A 26,966-nucleotide genomic window follows, 5' to 3' on the forward strand; every position below is an offset into this window, starting at 1 on the left:
TTAAAAAATTAACAATTTACCATTTGAGCCGAGTCTCCTGCATTAGATTAGTGCTTCCCACATACTCAACAACCCATATCCATGATGGCCACTCCTGGGCTCCAACTTCTAAGTCATAATAACTATTTCATCTCTTTCCCTCCCCTCTCTCTACTAGTTCAACACACAGGAGTAAATAAATACTACCTTTGGAGGATTAAAGTGGTGCAGGGCTCTCATGGGCTGACCACTTAAATCTGAGAAATGCAAAGTGCAGTTTGCAACAGGTAACAGAATCTGTGGTCTGAACTCCTCCCCTGGAATCCCAAATGGAGAGGATGGATGAAAATCTACTACAAACTACTTCAGTGAACTCAGCTGAAGAGCTGCCATGAGCTCAGTTCTTTTCAGTCTATCAGGACAACTCCTAAGCACCTTGTTTTAGTAGGGTCTCCAGTGCACTGCACTCAGAAGTGAAGCAAATGGGACTGTGAATTTGTGAGGCTTTCCCTGAAAGAAGTACACTGTCAGTTCTTAGCCACAGTGCTTGAAGCAGCCACTACTCAACCTCTGTGTTGGTAGAAAACAGGCACTTCTAGGTATCCATACGACACATGTGCACCAGTATTCTGTAAGTACAGGAAACTAATCAGTAACAACCCTGAAACAGTTCCAGAATTTCAGCCTGCAAGAATTTAAATTATTTTTGAAGAAATAGCAGGAAATTGGGCAGTGTTAGTATTGCTGGGCTGGTTAAAGCTGCTCTTCATAGCTGCAGAGTAAGTTACAGTATAGCTTTTCAGAGTCTGTTAGTTCCCTCTTCCCTTTCCATCTGCAGTTAGATCCTAGTAATTCAAGTCTCAGCTTAGAACCATGGAATATGCTGAGTAGGAAGGGGCCCATCAGGACCAGAGCCCAACTCTTGGCCCTGTGCAGGACATCCCAAGAATCACACCGTGTGCCTGACAGCACTGTCTCCATGAACAACAGGGACCGTGCAGGATGAAAAGTAAGTTGCTAGACAATTGTATGTAGAATCAACTTCCCAGAGTGTCCCTCTAGGATACATTTCTTTATCCAAGTCTTCAGTACTAGCTTCCTAAATTTCAACTTTTTTTTTTTAAATAGCAGTAATACTTGTCTCACTTCAAAGTTCACATGCACACCTGGTTTACAATAAAACCTCAACTGTATCAGCCATTCACAAAAAGTCCCTTTCATCACAGGGATGCAGCTGCATACACACATTAACAGGGTCACAGCTCCTGAGATTCCCAGCCCTCCTGGCTCGACTTCCTTTCCCCTGTAATCTCCAGCTCTCAAGATCATACCTCTGTGGGTGATGGAAGCAAGCAGAGATCAGATTGTTGATTCCATGTCTCCTCCTCATTCTTTCTTAAAGGTTGAAGTGAGAGAAGATGACAAGGAGTCAATTATCAGCTCTTCCTAGACTTACAATATAAGCACAGAGCTCACCACTGCAGAGAACCCCTTCATCAAAACCTGTTCTTATACATGTCAGAGAGAGATACTTGAAGGTAGTATTTATTTTTTCAGTTTACAGGTGATATGTCATTTACAAAAAAATTACAGACAATGCATCCTTTCAGTGCAGTTTCAAACTAGTTGAAGAACAGGCAAAAGTCTGTGATGATTTGGAATGCTAGTAATTGACAGCACATGCTTTTTTCCCTTAATTGATTGGGTGGGGTAAGGAATGGGGTACAGATGGGGTGATGAGGAGAAAATGCCAATGTAAATAAGGCCATGCGAATAAAAACTCCTTGGAGAACAGGACTCATCAGCCTGGCATATTTTTGTTCTCAGGATATTGATGCAGAGATTGGAAGTTGGAGAAGACATTTCACACTTGTTCCATTCAGTGCCCTTAGAAGCTGCCAGTACATTCCCATATCTTCAATCCTACACCAGTGCTATGATTTCTGATCACCTAGTGAGCTACTAAAATAATGATTAAATCTTTATCTCTACTCTCCACCATTTGAATACTCCACTGTAGTTGCTGGGAGAAAGGAAGGTCAAGTTGAAAATGCAAGCTGCTGCTGTATGGTGGCAAACTACAGACCAAGACAGTTTGACTACAGCATCAGTCACTTCTTTAAAGGTTAAATACATCAGACGATTCACCACGAACGAATCTATGATTTCAGGATGGAAAGAAGCCCAAACTAGTGTGTCACAAATTAAGCTACATCATTTGCATGAGTTTTGTCCAGCCACATCAGCCCAGGGAAAGGCAAGATGGACTGACTAACTTCCACACCAGAAAGATCAACCCAAAGCAAGAGGGCCCTCTGTGAAGTTCATAACGAGAGGAAAACTGTTCATAATTTGCCCATCTGCTGTTTGCAGCACAATTGCTTCCTTCTACAGTATCTGAAATCTTGGACAAGACAGGTCTACAGAACAAGGAAATGAGTGCAGTTTACAACTCCATTATTGGAAGTTTGAGCCTATGCTTTGTTCCTTATCTCACTTAATCCTGCCAAGGGGCTCTTAAAAGGAGATCATAACCCAGCAGTCTCTAGAGAGTGAAGAGACTTTAGATAGTCTATCAGCTGCTACACTTATGCAAAAACATCAGAGATTACAAAGATTATATGCAAGCATGACCTTACCTTCTGGAGCTTGAATCCCAGCAGTGCTTTCTGTTCTTGAAAGTCCCCCTGAACCCTCCAGAACAATTTCCCATGACATTCAAGTAAGGACTGCTGCACAGGAATACATTCTTTCTTCCAGTAAAGTCTACACTGAAGCAGTGTTACTGACCTCCTTCCCCAGACAACCTTTTTCCTAGCTCTCCTATGTAGTACTCTAGGGCTTTCTGGGGTGAGAATAAGGACTATCAAATTAATTCCCTAATAGCTGCCACAGGACTATTTCTAAGTAAGTTATGCAGAGGGTGGAAGGAGATTTAAGGGAAGATTGTGCATGCTTGCATATATTTACAGGTATCCTCTCCACATCTACTGACTTAAAAAAACCCCTCTATTATTAAAGTTTGAAAATTAATTTTTGCAAAATTAAAATCAACCCTCAAGGATTAATTGGATATAAAACCTATTTTACAGCACTGACTAGTATTACCTTTAAAATCAACAGGAAAAAACCCACATGCTGTATTATTATTTGATAAAGCAAAAATCGCCCACAACATAATCACCCAAAATGAACCAGTGTGAAGTTTTTATTTGCATGGCCAAAATACGTTCCTTTGGTTCCCCTGCAACTTTATTTCCCTTAACACACTCTAAGGTTTCTGCTGCAGAAGGAACAAGATGCAGCACTGCATACTTCCTTGAACAACCACTCCCACAACACCTAAACATTTAACAGATGTAGCAAATGACAACACCACGAACGGGAAAAAACTTAAGTTCCACCATTGAGCATGTTCTGCAACAGCATCTTTAGGGCTGGCTGAAGTGGGCAACTTCACTTTGGAAGGTCATTTCCTCCTTGTTTCTTTACAGTGTCGGTGGTTTCAATCCATACTTCTTTGCAACTTCTGTCTGAGCATAGGCAGCATCACAGAGTGAGTAGAGGTGTGCCATCTCCATTTCTGATTTGGCCAGGTTGATAGCTTTGTTGAACATTTCAATGGCTTTATCCAGATTACCTCTGAAATAAACAAAAATTTAGCCCAGTTAAGACTGCCAAAGCAATCTTGTCATCTCTAAAACATCCTTTTTCTTTCAGGGCTTACACTCTCCACCATTAATAACTTAAAAGGACTTTGGGAGGACCACCACAAGAACTTGTGGTGATGCTGAGCTGAGTAAACTCAGAGCTGTTACCAAGCCTAAGCAACTAGGACATCTGTGAAACAGCTTTCCTCTGGAGAGCCCCCATGGGTGATGGGGCAGGATAAAATGTTCTCCACAGGACACCAAGTTCACTACAGAGATAATGCTGGGCAACTGAATGAAGTCTCATCTCCCCTGAAAGGACTTAACATACAAAAGAGGAAAACTTGCACAGACAGAAGCACATTATTTAAGTAGGAAATGCTTGCAAAATTTCTCATGGCAATAGTTTGTTTGTCCTTTAGAGGACTAGACATATTAAAGAGACTCTACTGTACTGCCAGCTACACCCCAAACCTTTGCACAGTTGCAATACAATGTTACAGAGCAGGGCATTCCTCTTTCCCCCAAGAACTGTGAGCTGGAGTCCTGTTGGCTGCAGAGAAAACAGCACAGGATCCTCAGTACAGACAGTCCAATGTCCAAGGACAACATCAGGTACACACAAGGCAGGTAATGATTAAGGAAGTCACTAAGTGCAGAAGGGATGTATTTAAACATACACAGACTCCTCTGCACGTTGTCCATTAAGTATGAAATTGGTGATAAGAAATTGTCAGATCATAAATCACAATTATGCCACAGAGAATGCATATGCTTTACCTAAGAGTTACAGAACAGAAATCAGGATTTTGGGTAAGAGCTGGCCTTACAGGACACGGGGGAGAAGATCCCAAGACAGGATCCATGAGGAAATTTTAAAAACTACTGTAACTTCAGAAATAACTAAGAACTCTTAACACTGCAATTCAGCATTACCTTTGCACTTCAATCGTTCCCATGGTCTCGTATGCAAAATCACATTTGTTATCAATTTCAATGGCCTTGCTTATGAGTTCTAATCCTTTGTCTAAATCTTGCTTCCACTGGAGCTGAAGTAAACTACAGAAGAGAGAAAATTTCAAATTGGCTTCACATACTCCTCCCAAAACCCTCACCATGGTAAACAAAACCATCCCAAATGTATAATGTATTTAATTTCTAATGCAGGTACACAGCAACTTAGTAACTTCACAACTTTTAAAAACACCTATGTGAAAGTCACTTTCAATAAGCCACTTTACTGCTTTAATGACTCTAAACAAAGGCAAATTTTTCCCAAGAGGACTTGGTACATGTTGTTTTATGAAAGAAAAAACTTCAACACAAAGCTGAAACTAACAGGGCTAAAGGAAAAGTCAGAAATACTTCAAGCAGATACTCAATTAGCAATGAACACTGATGAAACTTTCCTGAAACTTATTAGCAGCTTAGTCAAGACAAAATATAGAAATACATTTAAGAGCACAAAGATGCTTTCAAGTTATTTTTCCTGGCTAAATTTCTAAACATAAGCATTCAATTCAGGGCGGTTCATCTAAATATGCCAACTGCTCTCGAGCACAAGGACTGCAAATTCAATACATACCCTTTATGAACATATGTAGTGGCATTGTCTGGCTCAAGGTCAATGCATTTATCATACATTTCATCAGCCTTGCCAAACTGCTGTTGATCAGTTAGTGCCTGAATCAAAAGAGAAACCTGTTTGTCAATAAGCACCCAAAGCATGCACTCTGCACTCAGCTAATTCTAATTAAAACTGTATTGACAGCATGAGATTGGATGTTCATTTATGGTAGAGCAGGCCAGGCACATCAGTTACCAGAGTTAAGTTTCAAATTTGAGGCTTTTTGGAAAGCTTCTGTGCTTTAAGTGCACAAATTACTGACTCCACTGCCACCTGTAATGGGAAATCCACAAGCTACAAGCTGTGTGCTGTAAATAAAAACCATTCTAAAAAAACTCTTCCTTTTTCAGATATAATTCTTTCAGAAGGAAATGCATATACATTGCCAACCTACTTAAAATCAGAATGTCTCATGCTTCCTACTAAAACCAGCAGTATGTTCTTAGAGAAGAAATTACAGTCTCTGTTACAAGTGTACTCCCAACAGCTGTTCTAAACCACTACATGCCAATGGCAGCAGAACAAAAACGTCACCCTAGTTCCACACATCTGACTCTCCAATTACCCAGAGAATCCCTGACATTCACCAGCTGAGATGCCACATACATGCAGGAAGGAGGGAAGCATGCAGGAATAACCTCTGTCTCCTAATAACCACCCTCAACTCTCATTACTTACACCCTGCTCCACCAGTTCCCCCTGTACCTCCTCCGCCCCACAATACCCATAACATACATGCAGCATGTCTTATCTCAGCACTTAGCATCACAAATCTTCATCTGTTATCTGAAGAAATGTTATATCCAAGATAAAAAGTACAAGAGAATGCAGCATTTTCTTGAAGAGAGAGAAAAACATACCTGAGCATAGAGTGCATAGCCCTCAGCACACCTGGGAAAATTTTTTATGACATCTTCAAAGCCCTTCATGGCTGCTTGCACAGTCAAAGCATTACTTCCTGTATAAGCTTGGCGATACTATTCCAAGGGAAAAATAAATGAAAAAAACATTAGGCCATCACCAGACTGAAAAAAGGCTGATCAGGCCTCTGGCCACCTCCCCAAGAGCTGCCTGCATCATAATAATTCAGTTATTTTACATAAGCTGAGTGAATTTGGATTGTTCAGCCTGGAGAAGAGAAGGCTTTGGGGTGTCTAATTGTGGTCTTCACATAACTGAAGGGAGCCATGAGAAAGACGGAGAAGGATTTTTTACAAGAGTATGTAAAAAAGATTTTTTACAAGAACATGTAAACAGGACAAGGGGGAATGGATTCAAATTGAAAGACAGCAGGTTTAGATTTGATACTAGGAAAAAATTCTTGTAAAGGTGGTACACTGGAACAGTACCCAGAGAAGTTGTGGATGCCTCAACCATGGCAGTGCTCAAGGTCAGGTTGGATGGGGCTCTGAGCAATCTGGTCTAGTGGAAAGTGTCCCTGTTCATGATGGGGGAATTGGAATGAGATGATTTTTGAGATCACTTCCAACCCAGGCTATTGTATGATTTTGTGCTAAGCTCCAGAAGGTGACAGGCCTGTACACCCTACCAAATCTGGTTTTGGGAACCTGTCCAAGTGTCTGGACTTGGAGAGGAAAACAGATGAAAGAAGGAAGTCATGAGACCTAATAATTGTGATTGCTTCCCTCTATTTCAAATGCTTAGAAATTCCAAACTTGGCATTCCTCCTTGTTCACACCATGCAAAGCTGCCCTGACAAGATTCTTGCACACTGAGTCATTGTACCAGCTTGAAACAGTTTGTTTGCAATTTCTTGATGATAACCATTTTCCACAATAGTAAAGCTTTATTAAAATCAATTTTATTTGCTCCAATTAGAATCAAGATATTAGTTCCTCTCACAGAACAGAAAAAATGTTCTTCTGTTTGAACAATGAGTGTTTCAAAAGAAAAGCAGCAAATCCATACTCCAACTGAAACTGTTGCATTATTTCTTTACCTTATTATTAAAAGACAGAGATGTATGTTGCCCTACTTTCCTGTTAAATAAACCTGTTAAATAAACTTTCCTGTTGAATAAACCAGAGAACCAGAGTGTTTTAGAGAGCTCTTTAAAGCAAAAGCACCCAGACAAGCCCAGCACGTTACCTACCAGAGCGAAACACTTCTGTGCTTGCGCCAAGGCAGAATTGGGTCGCAATCGGATACATTCATCAAAGTCTTCCACAGCCTCCTCAATTTGGTCAAGCAGGATTTTCAGCTAGCCAGAATGAAAGAAAACCCTATTTCTCTATTTCATCTGTGCTTCAGACACTTACATGATAATTCAATTAGCATCAGTTACTGATATCATCTCCAGCTCAGTTGCAGAACTGTCTAGAAACCTGAAAAACCCATAACTAAAAATCACTGTTATAATTGTGTTATCAAAGCCACCAGTGAAACTTTGGCTACCTACACAAGCAGGCAACTGTGTAGGGATTGAGAATTCTTGCATTTTAGACTGTTATCATCATCATGTCATCATTATCACCAGTCTCCAAAATTATACTGTATTTTCTCAAGTTGTTTTGCCTCTCTGTAGCCATTATCTGTGGACTATTTGGACATTGAAACATTTCAGCTTTTCCAGCTTCTATTTCAACTTATTTTGATGGGTTGGAGGGGTTTTTTTTGTTTTGGTTTTGTTTTGACATTATTTTCCTCCACAGGAGCAGAGTTCACTTCATAATTCTCTTACTTTACTGTGAAGCTACACATTTTCAATCTGCAGAACACTTTCATTCCCTTCAGTCAACACACAGCAGGATGTTAATTTTTGAGCACTAAAGAGGTCTAACAAATTCATGGAGAAAAACCTTGATCCATGGAAGTCTTCCTTACAACCATGATTCAGCTTATCTGCAAAAGCTAGTGTTCCATTTTTACTTCCAGCACCATTCATCTTACAGGTCTGTGGCAGCCCAGGCTTCTCTAGGGCTAGAAATTACTCAAGGACACAGCAGTGTCACAAAGCAGAGAGGGATGAGCTGAAGAGATCCCAGTCCAGGGCCCAGGGCTGCAGGTGTTACCAGGGCCAGGTTACCTCTGCTGTACCAAAGCTTCCTGCAGTGCAGATGCTGCTCTGCCATCCAGGCCCCTTCACAGAACAGCTTTTATCTGCTGTAAACGTACACAAGCCCCCACACTTGTAAGTCTCAGTTCATACTATAGAGGGCTTTCCTACAGCTATAGAAATTAGTTGCTTCTGCCTGACCTGAACCTCCAAAACAGCCTGAAATTTTATCCCACAAAGTTCCCAATCAGGAGTTCATATTATTCTGCCACAAACAGTATAAAGCGTCTCCAACGACACCATTTTTCCTTTTAGCATAACTGAAATAGCCAAGTGTTGGGATCAAATCTCGAGGGTTCCTTACTTGTCCTCGATGGTGGTAAACATCAGCATTCTGAGGGTCGATGTCAGCAGCCATGTTGAAGTCCTGGGTGGACAGCACGGGCTGCTGCTGCTGCATGTACATGCTGCCCCGCTTGATCAGAGCGTTGGCGCGCAGCTGCAAAACACAGCCAGGGAAACGTCAGCCACCCAGTGCTCCTCCTTCAGTACAACCACCAGGCATAAACTTCAGGGAATTTAGAGATTTTGGAGGAGCTAAGATTTTAGTTAGAGATAAGCTTTATTGGAGTTAATTAAAATAAATGGGTAGGCCTTGATGAGGTTAAGAGTTAGTGGTTAAGTAATGATTGCTTGTGAACACAATGTTTGGTTAGCTGGGTTTATAATGAAGAATATAGAAACTGATAAATAGCTTTTAGGAACATAGGACAATTGTAGGCCTCCTCTGTTCTGAAACCAGTTGAAGATGGGAATGGGAATTCTACCAACGGTTCATTTGCCATATTTACATTGGAAAGGTAGAAAGGTCAGAACGAGGAAGACATCATTTACTTCCTCATTTTGGGACCCCTCCCCATGAAAGGGACCACCGACCCATTTCAAGGAACAAGCTACACATGCTTAATGGCTTTTGAACTAATTACCATACAGAGTGGGGAATGGGATGTACCAAAGTTATGAATATGCATTTGGATTTTGGGTATTCAATACTTGTATAGATAAAAGGACTCTGTAATCACCTGTAAATTGTGGTGTGTATATCCCACATGCTGCCCCACTCACAATAAACATACACTTTCTAACTATACACTGTTAGAGAGTCTTTGTCTGTCACAGTTCGATATCGGTACTAGATCAATATCCATATTTTTAATAAATCAATCACAGTCAATTTTTCATTAGACTAGTTTCTCCCACTGACAGGTTTCAATTATTCTAAGCAGGAATAAGTTTCATATTGACCCTAAATAAATGAGCTCCCTTACTTAATTTCAAAAATGTCAGCCTATGCTTCCATTTCTGTGGATTTCCAAGCCCCTCCAAAATCCTTCTCAATTCCTATGTTTACAAATACATCAATGTTTTTTGAACTAGCTGAATATGCAAGTGCAATTAAGGCTTTTCACTTATCCAGAGTGGATAAGTCTCCAATTCATTCAGCTTCCCTCTGTTCTTTAGTTTGTAGCACTTATCACCTTTAGTTTGCACTACTCAGTGCAGCTGTCTCAAAAATCAACAAGCCCATGAGAAAAACAGTTTGTCAGTAACAAAACAATAAATAAACCAGAATATTCCCATTAATCCATCTGAAAATTTGGACAAACAACTTCTTGAAGTATATTGCAAGATTATCATCTAACTTCTCAACCCCAACTAGAATCCAGCTGTGGGAGATTCTTACCTTCACATTTGCATCTTCCATGCTGATGACCTGATCTAGGTCTGGCTTGGCAGCACTTGCATTGCCAATAAGTAAGTAGAAGGTAGCTCGCAGAAGCAAAGCTTCTGCCATGTATCTTCCCTTTGCTTCAATTTCTTTAGTGCTTTCACTGATAATTTTGTCATAGTTCTCTTCTTCCATGTATTGTTTTGCTCTCAAATAGCCAGAGCTGTAAATGATGTAAGAACAGTTATATACATACATGCATTCACTGAACACTGCAATTTCCATTCAGATGTTTCATCAAATCATTACAAACACTAACTTGTGCTATACTTTTACAACACCAGCATAGTCCCATTGGAACATCCATTCCTGGATGGAGCCATCTTAGATGGAAAACAATTTCCACAAAAACTGGCCAAATTACATTGGAAATAAAGAAGAAAAACATTTTGAAGATTTTGAACATGAGCTTCATTTGTCCCTTGAGGTTTTTTTTCACATGAAAAACAGCAATATCCTCTGGTTTAAACAAGAGTGTGGAATTCATGGACAGGAAAGTGAAATGTTAAACCTAGCAATGTGCAGCTTGTATGTGGAAGAAATTATTTAATAGCAAAAAATTACAGCACTGCCTTGTTCTCAGCTGTATCCTGGATTCAGTGAATCTGCCTGTAGATCAGGACATTCTCTCTTACTTAAAAAAAAAAAATCATAATGCTGTTTGCAATGGTTTCCAAACTGACAGCATAGCAATCTTCCAAAACTAATCTGGAAAGTAGCATAGTAAATTAAATAATGATTTATGTAGTGCTCAGGCTCCACTAAACAAAACACAAAACAAACCTACAAAACCAAGTTTTTCTATGCCAGAACAAACTTTTCATTTATGGGCAATTTGATTCCAGAAAGACAAAACACCATTTCAGCCTCAGTTGCTGTAACTGCATGTTTTCATTCAAAATCCCCCTTTTCCCAGCTCATCTTCTCCCTGCCAGTCCAAAGGCAAACTTGCTCTCTTCCTTGGAAATGATCCTTCACTATAAAATATTCCTTGCCCCCAAAGCTTCATTGAGCCCTCTCCAGTTCTCCCGAGATTTACTGTGATACTGTAGTAAATATTCAGCATATTTTCCCAGTCTCATTGTCCTTCTTCTGCTTAGTGCAAGTTTGGAACAAGCCAGTCAGCTTTCACTAAGGTTTCACTTGCAATATTGATATCATTTATGTCAGAGGAATCTCCATGCCAAGTACCACACAAACAGCAGCACATTACACTGAGCAGAACATCCAAATCACTGAAAACTCAATTCCAGTACCAAACAATTCTCAACTGTACTGTACACTCACTTTTCTTTTACTTCAGAAGCCTCTCCCTCCTTGTCCTTATCTTCATCTGATTTCTCACCCTTAAGCAAAGGTTGGGAAATTATATCATCTGTGAAAGAACTGAAGTAGGATTTAATGAACTGTGGTGAGGGCATCAGAGGCTCCCGATTCTGAAACAGAGAAAGGAAATTCCAAGTCATTAGGTGGTGGGATCAGATAGGAAGGATGGAAATTGATAACAAACATGATTATTAAAGAAAAAACTGATGGAAGAAACAATGTATGACTTTCACTCTCTCATCTGATAGCCTGATGTTTTGGGTTTGCTATTTTGATGTTTAGGGATCTTTTAAGCTTCAGATCACAATGCAATACCCATCATCAGTGAAAACAAAGGGATGATTTTTGGGGAAAGGGAGATTGTGTCTTTCCACATATGTGGCTAGAAATAAGGACTCTTAGGATATCATAAGACATGTACTAAAGCATTGGGTGTGCACATAAACTGGGAGAAAAATGCAAGCTGGTGATTTAAGCATGACCCTAAATTCAATCAGATTCTGAATGGCAGCTTCCTCTTTTCTCCAGCCTGTCCAAGAGAAACTGCTGTCATTATTACAATGGAGACTAATGAGGCAATGCCCTAGTTCTGTGTGGAACTTGGCCAACATATTTTACCTAAAGTCCCAGAAGTAACACTTCTCAGGTAATCAGTTGTTTCTACAGCCAAAAAGTACTTCTTGTTTAAAATAAACTGCACACAAGAATTACAATGCAGTCTCTCCTGCAGGACAACACTGAATGCACTCTTCTGAAGCACACCTATCTATGTCCACCACACTCATAACACTGTTGTCACCTCCACACTATACGTTTATGTGAATTTCTATAGGAAAGAAATTCAGCATCTCAAAACCAACACAGGATTTCAGTACTTCAACCACCATCAAAACACAAACAAGAATGCTTTAATAACAACAAAGAACATACTAATATCTGTCCCAACCTTTTTGTAAACCTACAGTCACTTAAATTTACTGGTTCTGGCTACCCCTCAGCTTTCACAGTTCTCTGTTTTGCAGTTTCCAAACACTCATGCATAGATGTCTGTCTGTTCCAACACACCCAGTTTCCATGAAATTGCAAGCTCAGAAATGTCCTACATACGGCAGCACACCAACTTAGGGTGTCTCTTGAATGTCATAACAAATTCCATTTTTAAAGGGAAACAACTGCTAGAAGCAGATCTCTCTTCCCTGCTGAGGTTCTGAAAACTTTGGAGAGGTCCCACAGGGAAATAGCACTGGTACAATGGCAGCTTTGTAGGAACCAGTTTGTGTTGCTTCTTACACTTGAGCAGATGAAGACAGTGACTTGTTTACAGCAAGTGACAGAATGCCAGCAACCCACTTTTCAACAACTGGTCAGGTGAAATAACAATTACTCAGCAGTATCACAAGTCCTACCTTGTACTTCTCTTTGGCTTTTTCTTTTCCAAGGAGTTTAAGAACTTTATCAGCTAATAACATACTTTGCTGGTTTTGGAAGGCTTCTAAAATGCAGACTGCAGTGACATCTAGGAAACAACAAAAGTGAGATTAAAGGAATTCTGACAGTCATTGAAGTACACTATAAAATGTGCCACTGAGTACAATGAGGCACTGCCAAAATAATACATGTCCTGTTCTCAGGCCAAAGCCCCTGTTTCCAGTTTGCCGTATTTACTGTATTCTTCAAGACACAAATTTGTACCGAAAATGATCTTCCTGGGATAAAAGGATTTCATGACAGTGAATGAAAAGAAATTAGATTTATTTTTCTGTTCATGTTTTTATCCAGAGACAAACACACTTAAATCAACAGTGAAAATATAGACCTCTATCAGGGGCTTTCACCATTTTGAAACTTTGAGGAGAATAATTATGTTCATATGGTGCTTGCATTAAAAGTGCTAACAGAGCTTTTCTTCTGGGACTGGTCTTTATTTTCTACTTCTAAAATTCACATTCAGTCCCATCACATCTCACTTACTCCTCAGTTTAAGAAATCTGCCTAAATTCTATCTCAAATTTTTCTGCTCACCTCGGTGACTTTGGAAGGGAGCAAGGAGAAATACCTTGCTGGCCTATTTGAAGTGCCAGCCCCTATCACATGGCTCTCACTCACACAGAGAAACCTCTGCATGTGTTAACCCACTGCTGCCAAGTGAAACTTCCCAGAGTGAAATGCACTCTTACCACTCACAGTTTCTCTGGACTTAATGCAATGCTACCATGGGTTTTCCCTGTTTGTTTTCATTTAAATATTAGTGAAGATGACCAGAACCTGGACTTGAAATTCAAGCAGGGTGCAGTCTGAATATGCTTGAAAAGTAAATGTCTTGCCCTGGAGTTTTAGTATATCTCTCTAATTCTGCTGCCAGACAGACTATGAAGCCATCACTTATACAGAAACTGCCTGCACCTCTGGCATGGTCCTGAGGCACATCAGAGTCCCTGGGAAAGTATGGTACCCCCAGAAAGAATGTGTTCTACAAAGCCAGCAGACATTGCCCAAAGACTGCTGCACTCCAGCATTGGCTGCAGCAGCAGCATCCTCCCAAATAATACTGCCAGGGATCACTGGAGGAGTTTTCTGCTGGTAGTTCTGGGGTTTTGAGGTTTGTTTGGTTTTGCTTCCCTCCACTACATGGGCACACCCTACTTCCTAGGGTTTTGCTGGCCACATGTGGTTGGTAGGCAAAAGCAGGGTTATAAAAAAACAGTGTTGTTCAAAAAAAAAAAGCAAGAAAGCTTCAGATCTGAAAAAACTGCAAGCAAAAAATTGAATAGAAATAAAGTCTGAAAATAATTGTCACTAGCATCACTGCTATTAACAGTAAAAAGAAGTTATATTTAAAACTGTCCTACTGTCACAGGGACACTTGATCTTTCTTGGGGCTTTTATCACCTGGCAGCTGCATAAGGTTTAGATTTTATTACAGCACCCTGGAAGTGCAGCTGATACACAGTGGTTGCAAAGGATGCACTAAATGCACTAAACTTAGGATGCACTAAGTTGTCCTTTTCTAGTTACTACTGTCTTAAAGGGCATAAAGGCATTCTGCCAGCAGATAAACAGATAGATAGATAAAAATTTCACATCTAATTTACCTTCTAATTTGGCAGACCTAAATCTTGTCTGTTACACATAATGAAACTAATTTAACAGTTAGATTTCCCATTATCTGTCCTTCTGCGATAATGAGCAGAGCTGAAAATCTCATTTCTCTTTTAACCTAACATCAGCAGGAATGATTTCACTTGATGAAATTTATATGGGTAATTTCAAGCAGTGTACTGTAGCTCAAAAGTGCCACGAGACAACACATCTGACCTGTAGTTCTTAACTTCCATGGTTTCTCAGTGACATCTTCCTGACAGTTCAAAATGTGCTCTGTTTACAAATAGCATTGGAAGGTTTGACACAGTAATTTCTTCTGAATACAAAGTATTAATATTAAAAAAAAACCAATCTGTTCTGTTTTCATAAACAATGCACCAGAAAAACATGCTACTGAAGCTCTTTTCCTTCTAATACCAGTCCAAAGCATTTAAATTACTGGTATACTTTTATTTCTGACCATGCACCTCTACCTGCAAAACCCTACATTTCTGCAGTAGTATAATTTCTCTAAAACAAACAAAGAAGAAAGTCTCTTTACTGCATGGAAATAGAACAACTGGTTATCCACTCATGTTAAGATTAATTCTATCCTAAAGTGAAGGAGTTTCCTGGAAAAATAATATCTTGAGTTGCTACAGTAACATCAATTTCTCAGCAGTCATTTCAGATGTGAGCAGATGAGAGTTTGAGAAACGCGAAAAGGTTTCTTCTGACAAGAGAGGAGTATGTATTTGCAGCAGCTCTGAATGGTTTTAAATACATAATGATTACATTACTGCATGCCTGTAGCTACAGAAGTGAAAACAAACAATTTCCAAAAGTTGCCATCTCCAAAGCTCTCCAAAGCAGCAGAACTAATTCCACTTTTAAGTGGACACAGCATGAGCCACTCACCTTCTAAACATTCCTTCTTATTGTCTAGCTTCTCATGGGCCTTTGCACGTCTGAAGAGAGCTTTGACATATTTAGGGTTGAGCTCAACAGCCTTTGTACAGTCCTGTGCCACTTCTGTCCATTTTTGCTGTGGGCAGGAGAAGAGCACGGTGAGAGGGCCCCCCCTGAGCTCCCCTGTGGCTCCCCCAGCTCTGGGGTCACACACACCCAGCGATGGCTGCGGCTCCAGGGCTCTGCTCCTCCCTGCAGCGCCACAGGGAGGAACTGCCTGGGCACAAAACTGCCAGCTCCTGCACCAGAAATGGAATTCCTACACAATACTAAAGTTTTGGGGTACAAAAATTTGTAAACCAGACAGTGTACAAATCCCATGGGAGAACATAATGAGTTGATGCAAAAATGCTTGCAGAAGGTAACACTGGGACTGAAAGACTGGTGTAAAACAGCTAGAAGAAAGAAGATGGAAATATAATGGAAGCAAACAAGTTTAACAAAGTGCTGAAACTTTTTTAAAATATTTTTTCAATTTATCAAAACGGGCCTTTCTAATACAGGAACCATATACATTTGGGATTCATTATGGCATGAATTTGTGCTAGACAAGAACTAAATCTAATGTCAGATTCATGTAAGCACAGTCTCTCACCTGATACTTCAGACTTTTCCACTCCTTGATACAGCTCACCAACTCGACCTCATAAGCAAATCCATCATACCATAATAAGCAACACTGGCTGACTTCTAAAATAACACCCAGTACACTCAGCTGTCGAGTAAACATTACTTCCCCATGTGCAAAATTTAGGTCTTGGCCTTGACTAGGATTTCAGTGATATTTTGTTTACATTTTGAAGTAGCATCCTTCCAAAATATCTGGCCTTTCACAGTTAATCACTCAAGTAGAGAGAAGTAAAATAAACTTATATACAAGAAAATTCTTCCAGAGAATAAGAAATTAAAACTTTGTCTTGGAAGAACAAGATGCATAAGAATTACATAAGATCTACTGAGTGTGGTCAACAGAAAATAATTTTATTTACATGCAGAAAAGTATGAAAAGCTGAAAAAAGCTGCAACAGCATCTTTTGTGAAAAGAAAACATCATCTGTTGTGAATGCAGCAGATGTTATCACTTGGGACCTTTCAGTGGATGAAAGTGACAAAATACAAAATTGATAATGCTACTTTTTACAATAAACACATAATTATCTTTAATTTCTTACCAGTTGTTCATAGGCAGCAGCTCTGTTTTGATAGAAGGTAGAAAGATCAAGGTTTTTCTCAGGAGGACACAGGCTGATAGCCTCAGTATAACACTGAATAGCTAACTCATATTTTCCTGCTTTAAAGTACTTGTTTCCTTTGTTCTTGGCTGCTTGGGCTCTACCAAGAGGACTCTGAAAAAGAAAGTCAGAGGTCAGTTCAAATTAAAAAGGCATCACAGCACACAAGCTATGCACTTTAGGGCTCATCTTCAAAGATATAAAAATGAACCTGACTTGTAAACTCTAGCCCAGACTTCTGAAAAATCTCACTGATTTCAGTTCCTGGAAACACATGAGAATTTTCTTTTGCAAGTGTATCAGATAGGGGATAACCTTTACACAAGATTCACTGCAATGGTAATAAACAATGCAGTGATTTCTGTTTGGAAAGCTGAGCAGACTGTAATCTTTTACATGGCTGGTGATCAGAACCAATGAGGTAAGTTGTTTCTCCAAAGGCTGAATGCGTAAAGACAACAAAGCCCTCAAAGCAATTCAAACAGCAGAGCCTCCTGAAATACATACAGCCCTAGGACCAGAGGTGATCATCACACTATGAATTAAATATGGAAAACACTTTGTGGAAAGACCTATTGAGCAAGACAAAACCTGTAAGGAAAATAAAGCTGGTTTGCCTTTCATGCTCTAGGCAAATCAACTTCACAGCTGACTCCTCTACAGCTTCACAGACCCTGCTTCCTGTAATGACAAGTGTTGGACCATCAGCACCTCAGCAGGGGATGGGAAACTGCTGACTGGCCTGAGACCCTGCTAAATGCATCTTTATGTTCTGCACCACGTGTTGATGATCTGCATTTCTGCAGAAACTAACATTGCTACCTACCTGAAACCCCTGGATTTCCAAACCAGTTATCAAATCTTGTGCTTTGTAAGGGATTAGATGTAAAAATGTTCTATCAAAGAGCACTCAAGAAATAAGAACTGCAAAAGATTCTTATATTGATCTTCTGGATTTCTGCTCTTCTGTTACAGCCTCACCTCATGGACAACATTTTGGGGCATTTTGCCAGACCAAAATGAGCAGAAGTAAGGGCACAAATGCCATTCCACCAACCCTTCTGGGCAGGGAAAGACTGGGGGCAGAAGTGCCTTTAACAATAGCTGCAAGATTCACCTCATATCCCCTGCACTTCAGATCACTGAGGATTTGTTGGGAATTGTCCCTGCTGCTCTTTGACCACACTTCTGACTCCTCTACCCAGTTATCCCCTGCCAGGGCTAAACTGAACGGATACAGACAACCAGACAGCTATAACACAAATTTGAAAGCAACTTTGCATTTCAAAGCCCATTCCCCTTAATGTCTGCTCATTTCATCCCAACCTGATCATTTTTTGCATCTAAGTGATTTACTTTAAAACTGAAAACCTGAGGGGAAGCCAGGACTTGCTCTATAATCTGTCTTTTAAGGCCTGAAAGCCTATCCTGGCAAGAGAGAATCAGATAATTGGTGCTAGTCTCAGTTCCTACCTAAAATTAGGCATCCAAATAGAACAAAAGTATCCTAGAAGCATTCTCCTGAGGGAAGACTTACAAGTGAAACCATATAAGGGAGAGAATTTCTTAAATATCCCTACTGCCAGCAAAGATTTTCTCTCAAGTCATAATCACTGCATCAATCTGCACCATCTTTATTGTTCACAGAACAAGGCAATCTGCAAGGTTTTCAGATTTTTCTATTGTAAAGCTCCAAATTTAATTTGATAAAAGATTATTAACTTCAGCCCATACACTGTGTAACTCTATGCTACTCTATGCCAAAATTAGAGTGCAACTATTTTTACTGAGAGATAAGTAACTGTGTATCTGGTAAATTGTTTCTTTAAAACTTAACCAAAGTCTCAAAAGGTTAAATTTATTTTGAGTAGGTCCTAATTTCATCTCCAAATACGACAATGCTTTTCTTTTAACAAAGGGAAGGGTTATCCATGAGCTGCAGCTAAATGCATGCAAGTCAGCTTGAATTTTTCCTTGTACATGTCTAGAGCAAACCACATTAAAGATGCCCTTGTGTGAAAATCTTACAAAAATCAGTGCCATTCCTATTAACTTGGGTTGAAAAAGAAAACCACATTATATGGGCCATGTTGTAACATTGACACATGTTCCCAGTGTGAAAATGATTTAAAATTGCAGAGATGAAGCCTAACTGCAGCAAGGTTACTACTACTCACCTACTACTAGGTTACTATCAAGCCTTCCCACAAGCCTACAAGTGCACACAACAGGTATCAAAAACTTCAGAAACTACAGACAGGATGCCCAAGTTATTGAAATCAGCAACTCTGTTATGAGAGTGAACTTTTAGGAACCATTGCAGGATCACAGACCCTTTGCAGATCACACACCCACTGATACAGAAATGAATCATGGAGCATCTGCTGACTCCTTGGTTACCCCCTGCTGCACCCATGGCATGAGGCAGGAAATGTGGGGTAAGGACTCACAACTTGGAGCACAGCATGCTCTCAATTCAATAAAGTCATTTAGCAGCATTGCCCAAGGCAAGGAAGAAATCAACTTGTTTGTTTATGCTGCCTTAAACTACACTGCTTGCTCTGAGACGTTTTGTTTCTGCACCCTTACTCAAACTACTCTGCTGTAGCCCTCAGTATGCACCCAAAACACCACCAAATACAATGTATGTTTTTGTTTGGTTTCGTGGGGTTTTTGCTATTCATGGTTTGCAGGTTTTCTGGTAGCTGTTTATTTTTTAAAAAAAAGATATTAAAGAACTCACATCACATTACATGCTGCATTACCTTTTCATGACAGCACAAATAAGAAAAGAAAATTAATTCCTCACATCAGTTTCTGAAGGTTTGTCAAGACTTAAGTTTAACCCTTAGAAAAAATTTTAAGCATATTTTTAAAAATTCCTTCTCAATTGCTACACTGGACATACACAAGATAGTACTTAAGAAGCTGATTATGCAAACAAACTTCATGCACAAGTAATCAAAAACCTCATTCTTCTGTTTTCTTGCCAAATAATTCTACACATCATTTTCCAATTTCACTGCTTCTCCCAGCCTGACAGAGAGCCTGACCTGAACCATGTTATGTGGCACACTGGACACTTTTTATCCCCAAGGTGAAGGTCCATATAGAGCAAGAAAAACTCTCCAGTTTGTCATCTTCTGGTCAAAGAATCTGTGCAACAACCAAACCAGCTGAATAAAATGAATGTAAGTTCCTAACAGAGCAACAAAAAAATAACTCGTAAGTTATTTGCAGCTACACAAAAAATAACATCTCAGTACTTAGGACTGCCTTCAGCAACTGTTGCTTAACAAGGTTTAGAACAGAGCTTAAGCCAAAGGACACTTGTGAAATTGAGTTATCAGTTATTCAGGTACCTGAAGAAGCCGATTGCTAAGTGTCTAAAGAATAGACAACACTGGCAAAATTTTCTGAACTTCTAATTTAACCTCAGCAAATGTGCTTTTCTCACAAAATGTCCAGAAACTGTGTGCAAACAGCAACAGACTGCCAGCTGCAAGAATAACAATGCTTAGTAACTCCCTGCAATGGCAGTATTGTTAAACTAGCTGTTCAGAACCTTATATATTTGAGGGAGACTGTTATTCAAAGCAGAACAAGAAATTTCCTGCCAGCCAGTGATGGCAGTGATTCACAACAGAAGCATGAGCAGAGTTTCAGCATTTTCTCTTGGTTGAAAAGGATTTGCATGAGCCCTTATCTGACAGATGACATGGAGGGCGACTACTGTTTCAGCCATCTTAATTCAACCTGCAAAAAAAGAAAGCCTTGGTCTAGGCATCTTTTTTGTCCTTTGCAAGTGAGAGAAGCCTCTTAACGAGATGAGGTACCAGGAAAAAAAAAATCCTGTTCTTTTCTGAATACCTATCTTTCCACTACTTTTTTTTTTTTTACTAAGATTCATCTCAAGTCTTTTTTCAAACAAAGGCATTAACTGAACATAAATGGTTTAAAGAGTCTCTTTAGCACTAAAACCACTATGACAAAAAGCACGTTTACATGAGCTTTAGAAGTAAATTCAAAGCACAAGCAAGGATGAATGACACTCAGAAAAAAGGTAACGAAGTTTCCAGAACAAATTCACTGTATTCACAGTCACCTTCCTGTTAAATGAATTTGCCATCCACACCTTCCATAAATAAGCCAAGAGTCTAACAGTTTTACTGCTACTGTACACACATGCAGGAGTTTTCTACACCTGTCCACCATAGCTAGCACGAAATAGAAGACTTAGAGTAGGTTGACAGTGAGATTTACTAAGCAACAGGTGCACAGTACAATAGAAACGACTTTTTAGTTCCTTTGCTTAGATCAATTTAGAGTAAGTACCAGCACGAGTGTACCTAGACTAAGGGGTTCAATTTGTTCATATCCTGATCTAATGTCACAGCAGAGAGAGAGGCAGCATTTAGCAATTGCCACTAAAACAGACACTGGAAAGAAGCCACGCTGGCTGGCTGCTGACCCCGGAATGTGGCACCACAAAGGCCGAGGAGTTTGTCACGTTCCCCCACTCCGCACTCAAGGACAGGGCCCAGCTCACAGCAAAGTGTGCAGAGACAGGGACTGCTGTGACCCCAAGGGCTTTGTCTGAAACACACAGGGCCACCCAGCTGCCCTCCTCTCACACCAAACACAGGGTTACCCTGTCAGCCTGCTGAAAGAGGTAAGGGCTCAGATCTGCACTACCACAGAGCTGCAAAAGGAATTGATTCCAACGTCAAGGGGAAAAAATACTGAAGCAACCAACACATTACCTCACTGACTAACAACTGCTCACTCCTATAAGACAAGGAGGGTATAAAACCTGTGAAGAATTTATCATGGAATAAGTTAAAAAAAATTAATCAATTGGGTGCCAACTAAAGCAAAGCACTCCATATTTTAATTACACAATACTCCTTACAAACCAGGAGAGCATGTGAAAAACAACTGCTACTGAGTGACTAAAACACATTCCATCCAAATTACAAGAAACAATGACAATGTCATGAACAGATGCAATTTGGCTTTAGGACCTTTGAGCCATCCATAGATGAAGTTTTATCATCATCATCACTTAACTGGCCCAATAACACCAGTTTACTGTACTGCTAAGGAGCTGTGCTTACAGGAGAAGGAACCTCAAAAGTAGTTCAGCTTTTCCCAATATAGCACCTGTGCCAAGGGCTTCTGCCAACACAGTGTCAGTCACAGATCACACACTTGGCCAGTGCATCGATGGCAGGAGAACCCTCTGGTGCAGACACAGCCTGGGAAAAAAATGTGAGGCCTGTCCAGCAGGTAAAAGAAAAGCTTGAGCTGCATGCAAAAGAGAGAATAAAGAATAGGGAAGGTATAGGACCTTATTTATTTTTAAAAAACAAAGAAAAAAATTTCAAGGTAATGTCTTCAGAAACAGTGACCAGAACATCAAATGGGTACAGGGGCTGATTTAATGAAAAGCACAGAACAGTGTGAGTCCTAAGTTACATTTATGAGTAAAAGAATAGTTAGCTGACACAGCTGTTGGTAGCAGATTCATTATTGACCTATGTGTTTTCCAAAGATTTTCCTCTTGTATTTCAACTGTGGAATGAATTGCTGGCTCTTATTCACTATGCAGACTTGTACATGAAATCCAACTGAGTTTCAAAAAGTACCTCATCATGTTAGAGAGGCAGATTAATAAAATACAGGCAGTTTTACAAGTGAAGCATCTGCAGTGGCTGTATTTTCAATCATGGGTCTTATCAATAAAATCCATAACTAATAAAATATGAGAGGAAACATGAAATCTACATGGCATCATTGCTTTGGATATGAGTAACAGGAAGACAATCCTCCACACACACACAAAGCAGTCCTGGGAACTTGCAGCCACATTTCTATTTCTAATGCAGCCATATTTTGACCAGCTAGACGATTATCTCATGTAATCAGTCAAATGTGATAACTTCTGGAACTTTCCCAAGCAACACCTCTCATTTCTTTACAGTATAAGTAATGATATAAGGTCATACCACTCAACTTACCCTTCAATGCACACAGCCTTCTAGCAATTCAAATTGTGGAGCAACACACAATATTTTAAATCAAATGCTATGTAAGTGTTTTAAATGTTTTAAGTGCTTCCTTCCTACAGCTGCAGCATGACTACAAACTCCTGGATATTGCTGGAATTCAGAAAAAACACAACCAAGAAACCCAGAGTGAAGGCACTAACAGGGAAGTCACTGCAGAAAGACAAAGGTCAGGAGCAGCCTGCAGACCTGCAGCAAGCACACTCCCATAAATACACCAGATGCTGCTTGCAGCCACGAGCCACAGCTACCACAGAAAACAGTGTGAATTCATCCTCTGTACACGACTTCTTCAGGACTGTTTGGTGCCCAGGAAGGAACAAATCAGTGCACTGAAGTAACTGCCTCGAGGTCCAGCAAAGGATTTACTGTGCTCTGGGAATGCCTGGGAGCAGCAATGATTCACCAGCTGGGGAAGTTGCCACCTTCCTCTCCACTGCCTGTGCGCCTGCCACTGCCCGCCCCACGCGTCAGTCTGCACCGCTCCAACCATCCGGGTTAGAACGGACTTCTCCCTGTCTCCAAGAGGTGATTCCTCTTCTCTCCTCATCATTTCAGATGGGAAGCTCAAACAGTCTGACGGTTCAAAGCATTTTGGGTAATGCACAAGAATGGGAGAGGACAATGCAGTGTGGGATACTCTTATCAAAGGCCATCAGTTTGTCAAATCCATTACTTTAAACATGCTTGTCACCTGCAACCTCACCTCAGTGATGCTGCATGACTGGCAAGGCACATCTGGGACTGCAGATGGGCAGAAAGTGCATCCTAGAGGCATTTCTTCCAACACCATAGATCCGATCTGGACATGTTGTCCTTGAGTTTTTGCACAGATCATTTTATCTGGAAGTTCTCAGAATGGTAATTTACAACAGGATAGATGTGTGCTTTGAGAGCATGCCTACTTAGGCAAATTCTACACTTTGAAGTCTCTGCTGCATGAACTGTGTGGCTTCTATATTTTCATGGAACATACTATTCCATATTAAAACAATCCTGACTGTGTTTTCTTTCCACTCTGCTGTATACAGAATCTCACACACAACAGATCAGACATTTCCTTTTCAAAACACTATTCCTGGAGGAAACTTATTCACACCTACTCTAGACTCAAAGACAGAGGTATGTTCCCTTCTCAGCAGCACAGATCCATGCTTAGCCAATTGATGAGAAGATGCATTTGGCAATGCCTGATCTTGGAACAAACTAATCCTGATCCCTGTGTGGCAAGGGCAGAACTGCAACCACGAATGCCTGGCTAAGAGCTCAGTGGGTCACACAGGCTGATCACAAAAAGACATGGAAATCTGGGAGCATGTCCAACCAAGGGTGACAAACATGATTTAAGGGACTGGAACATCTCTCATAGAAGCAGAACCTAAAGGAGCATGGCCTGGTCAGCCTAGAGAAGAGATGACTGAGAGGGGACCTCATCATTATCTATCAGGATCTGAGGAAATGCATCAGGAGGATGGGTCTGGGCTCTGCTCGGTGGTGCCAAGCAATGGGACAAGAAGCAATGGGCAGAAACTGATGCACAGAATTTCCACATGGACATGAGGAAGAATTTCTTTACCGTGCAGTGACCGAGCACTGGAACAGGTTGCTCAGAGAGGAGTCTCCCTCACTGGAGGTATTCCAGACTATCCGGACACAATTCTGTGCAATGTGCTCTGGGATGACCCTGCTCGACCCCGGAGCTTGGATCAATGACCCACCGAGGGCCCTTCCGACCCAGCCTGTGATTCCGTGACCTGCCGGGCGTGTCACGCAGAGCACGACCAGGATGTCACCCGAGCTCCATCCCACCACACGCCGCTCCTCGCTGGGGACCGGCGCCCCGGCAGCCGCTCTGCGGTCGGGCCCAGCGGCCCGTCGGGCCCTGCCGGCGGCAGTTCCAGCCCGGCCATCCCCGCGCTGCCCCGGGACCCCGGCTCCCCGCGCGGCGAGCCCGGCCCTGCCGCCGCTCCGGGCGGCGCCGCTCCCCGCTCACCATCTCCTCGTGTCCGGGCCCGTCGGGCTGCCCGGAGCCGCTTTCACTGCCGGGCCCGGGGCTCGCCCGCCCCTCGGGGGTCTTCCGCTCGCTAGCGCCCTTCCCACGCCGCGCCGCCCGCCGCCCCCACAGATAGACCGCGCCGGCTCCCAGCAGGATGGGCGTGCCCAGGACCAGCGCCAGCTGCCATCGCGACAGCCCGCCGGTGCCGCCGCCGCCCGGCACCTCCACGGGCTTCGAGGCGGCCATGACGCCCGGGAGGAGGAGGAGAGGAGGAGGGAGGGTCAGCGGACACGCGGGGCGCGCCGGGAGGGCGCGGGAGCGCCGCTGCTTCCGCCTGCCCGCAGCGCCCCCTGCCGGAGCGGAGGGGCTCCCGCAGCCCTGTGAGGGAGCCCGGGCGGGACCGGGCCGGGCTCGGGGGGGCTCCCCGGGAAACAGCGCTGGAATGGCCTCGGGGCCATCCGTGCCGATGGAGATCTGAGCCGCTCACACGAGAAGTGTCCAATGCTGGGCTCCTCAGTATCAGAGAGACGTGCAGCTCCTGGAGCGGGTCTGAGAAGGGGCAGCGAACGTGATTAAAGGACTCTTAAGACGAGGAAAGGCTGAGGGAGCTGGGGGTGTTCGGCCTTGAGGAGAGACGCCCTCATCAATGTCTCAAGTACGTGAAGAGGGGCTACCAAGAAGATGGGTCCAGGCTCTTCTCGGTGGTGCCAAGCAATGGGACAAGAGGCAATGGGCAGAAGCTGATGCACAGAAGTTCCACCTGAACATGAGGAGGAAATTTTTACTGTGCAGAAGCATTGGAACAGGTTGTCCAGTGAGGTTGTGGAGTTTCCCTCACTAGATGTGAAAAATGCCAATCACTTGTTTTTAAAATTTTAAAAGTTTTATAGTAATAAAATGGTTATAAAAATAGTAATACAATTAGAGTAATAAAAATTTGAACAATTGAGATTGAGGACAACACGAGACAATAGGAACAAAGAGTTACCGACAGTCAGGCTACCTCTTTCTGGGCAAAATAAGCCTGAAAAAAGGCACACGTTAACAGAGGATTGACCTTTAAAAATCCTTGAATATGCCTGTTGCATATTCATACACTTCATACACGATGCATAAATTCCATTCAAACACAGGATTCTGTCTGGTCAGTGTCAGCTTCTTCCTCTTAATCCTGACGGCCTCTTCAGAGCTGAGCGAGGCAGGAAGAAGCTTGTTTCTTCTAATAATGAGGCAATAAATTCTTTTTCTCTGAAAGATTTAGGTGTCCTGTGGCTGCTATCTCGGTGCCAGTCCTTTCTTTAAGAAAAGTATCTTACATAGCATATTTCTATTTTAACATTATGTTATAACTTAAAACTGTATTTGACACACTACTTAAGAAAATTAATACAGCAAAACTTTCTAACACATACTGGTTTTAATATTTGCGAAAACCAAATCATAAAATACGCATTTTCACACTAGAGATATTCCAGACGTGTCTGGATACAAACCTGTGTTCTGGGATGGCTCTGCTTGAGCAGGGAGGTTGGACCAGATGATCCACTGTGGCCTCTTCCAATTTTGCCTGGTTGATTCTCTAATTCTGTGAAGTTTCAGCTAATGTGACTGATTCAGACTTTCTAGGACTTTGTACTTAATAATTTTGGAGCAATCCTTGTTATAAATTAAATCTTCATGTTTTCTTCCCTGTTATTAATTGAATCTGTCATAAAAATAATTTAATATGTAATACTGGAATTTTGTTCATGTGTGGGTCTATGCCTCGTTAAAATCCTTACCTGTAGGCAGAGCAAGCTTATGTTCCTGTCTCCACTTATTTCCATGGAGCACTCAGCTGAAGAGGAGTTGTTTTTGATATGTTTTTACAATCAGCCCCAGTCATCTCATGCAAAAATTTCATTGTAGGTAGGAGGGAAATGTGAGAAGACATATTGCAAAGAAGAAAAAAGGGCTGCAAATAAAAACAACAGTAAGATTGCAAAGCAAACACCTCAGGATCCCAACTAAAATCTGCCCTGCTGTACTCTGAGTCACTGTATCTGTATTCCTGGTAGTAAGCAACTTGAGAAATGTCCTTTAATTGATGGATTATTACTATTTATGTAAGCATATTTGGACAAAGCTGTGGGACAACCCTTCTCCCTGTCACCTCACAATAGAAAATATGTATCCAACAGGTCAATAGCTTCCTGCTGAGACAGCCTCAATAATTCCACCCACGTCATGCTTC

At 41.4% G+C, this 26,966-nt stretch overlaps 1 protein-coding gene across 1 annotated transcript; it reads right to left on the bottom strand.

Moving 5' to 3' along the window:
- Positions 1–1,508: 1,508 nt before the first annotated feature.
- Positions 1,509–25,007, bottom strand: TOMM70 (translocase of outer mitochondrial membrane 70). Its single transcript, XM_063148099.1, has 12 exons — positions 24,731–25,007; positions 16,610–16,783; positions 15,387–15,513; positions 12,794–12,903; positions 11,349–11,497; positions 10,017–10,224; positions 8,637–8,771; positions 7,370–7,477; positions 6,117–6,233; positions 5,215–5,312; positions 4,566–4,688; positions 1,509–3,621 (listed from the first exon to the last, which is right to left on the bottom strand). Exons 1-12 carry the CDS (start codon positions 24,977–24,979, stop codon positions 3,468–3,470), a joined length of 1,752 nt encoding a protein of 583 aa, XP_063004169.1. The 5' UTR covers positions 24,980–25,007; the 3' UTR covers positions 1,509–3,467.
- Between the last annotated feature and the right edge of the window lie 1,959 nt (positions 25,008–26,966).

This window comes from Melospiza melodia, chromosome 2 (genome assembly GCF_035770615.1).
Source record: "Melospiza melodia melodia isolate bMelMel2 chromosome 2, bMelMel2.pri, whole genome shotgun sequence".
NCBI lineage: Eukaryota > Metazoa > Chordata > Aves > Passeriformes > Passerellidae > Melospiza > Melospiza melodia.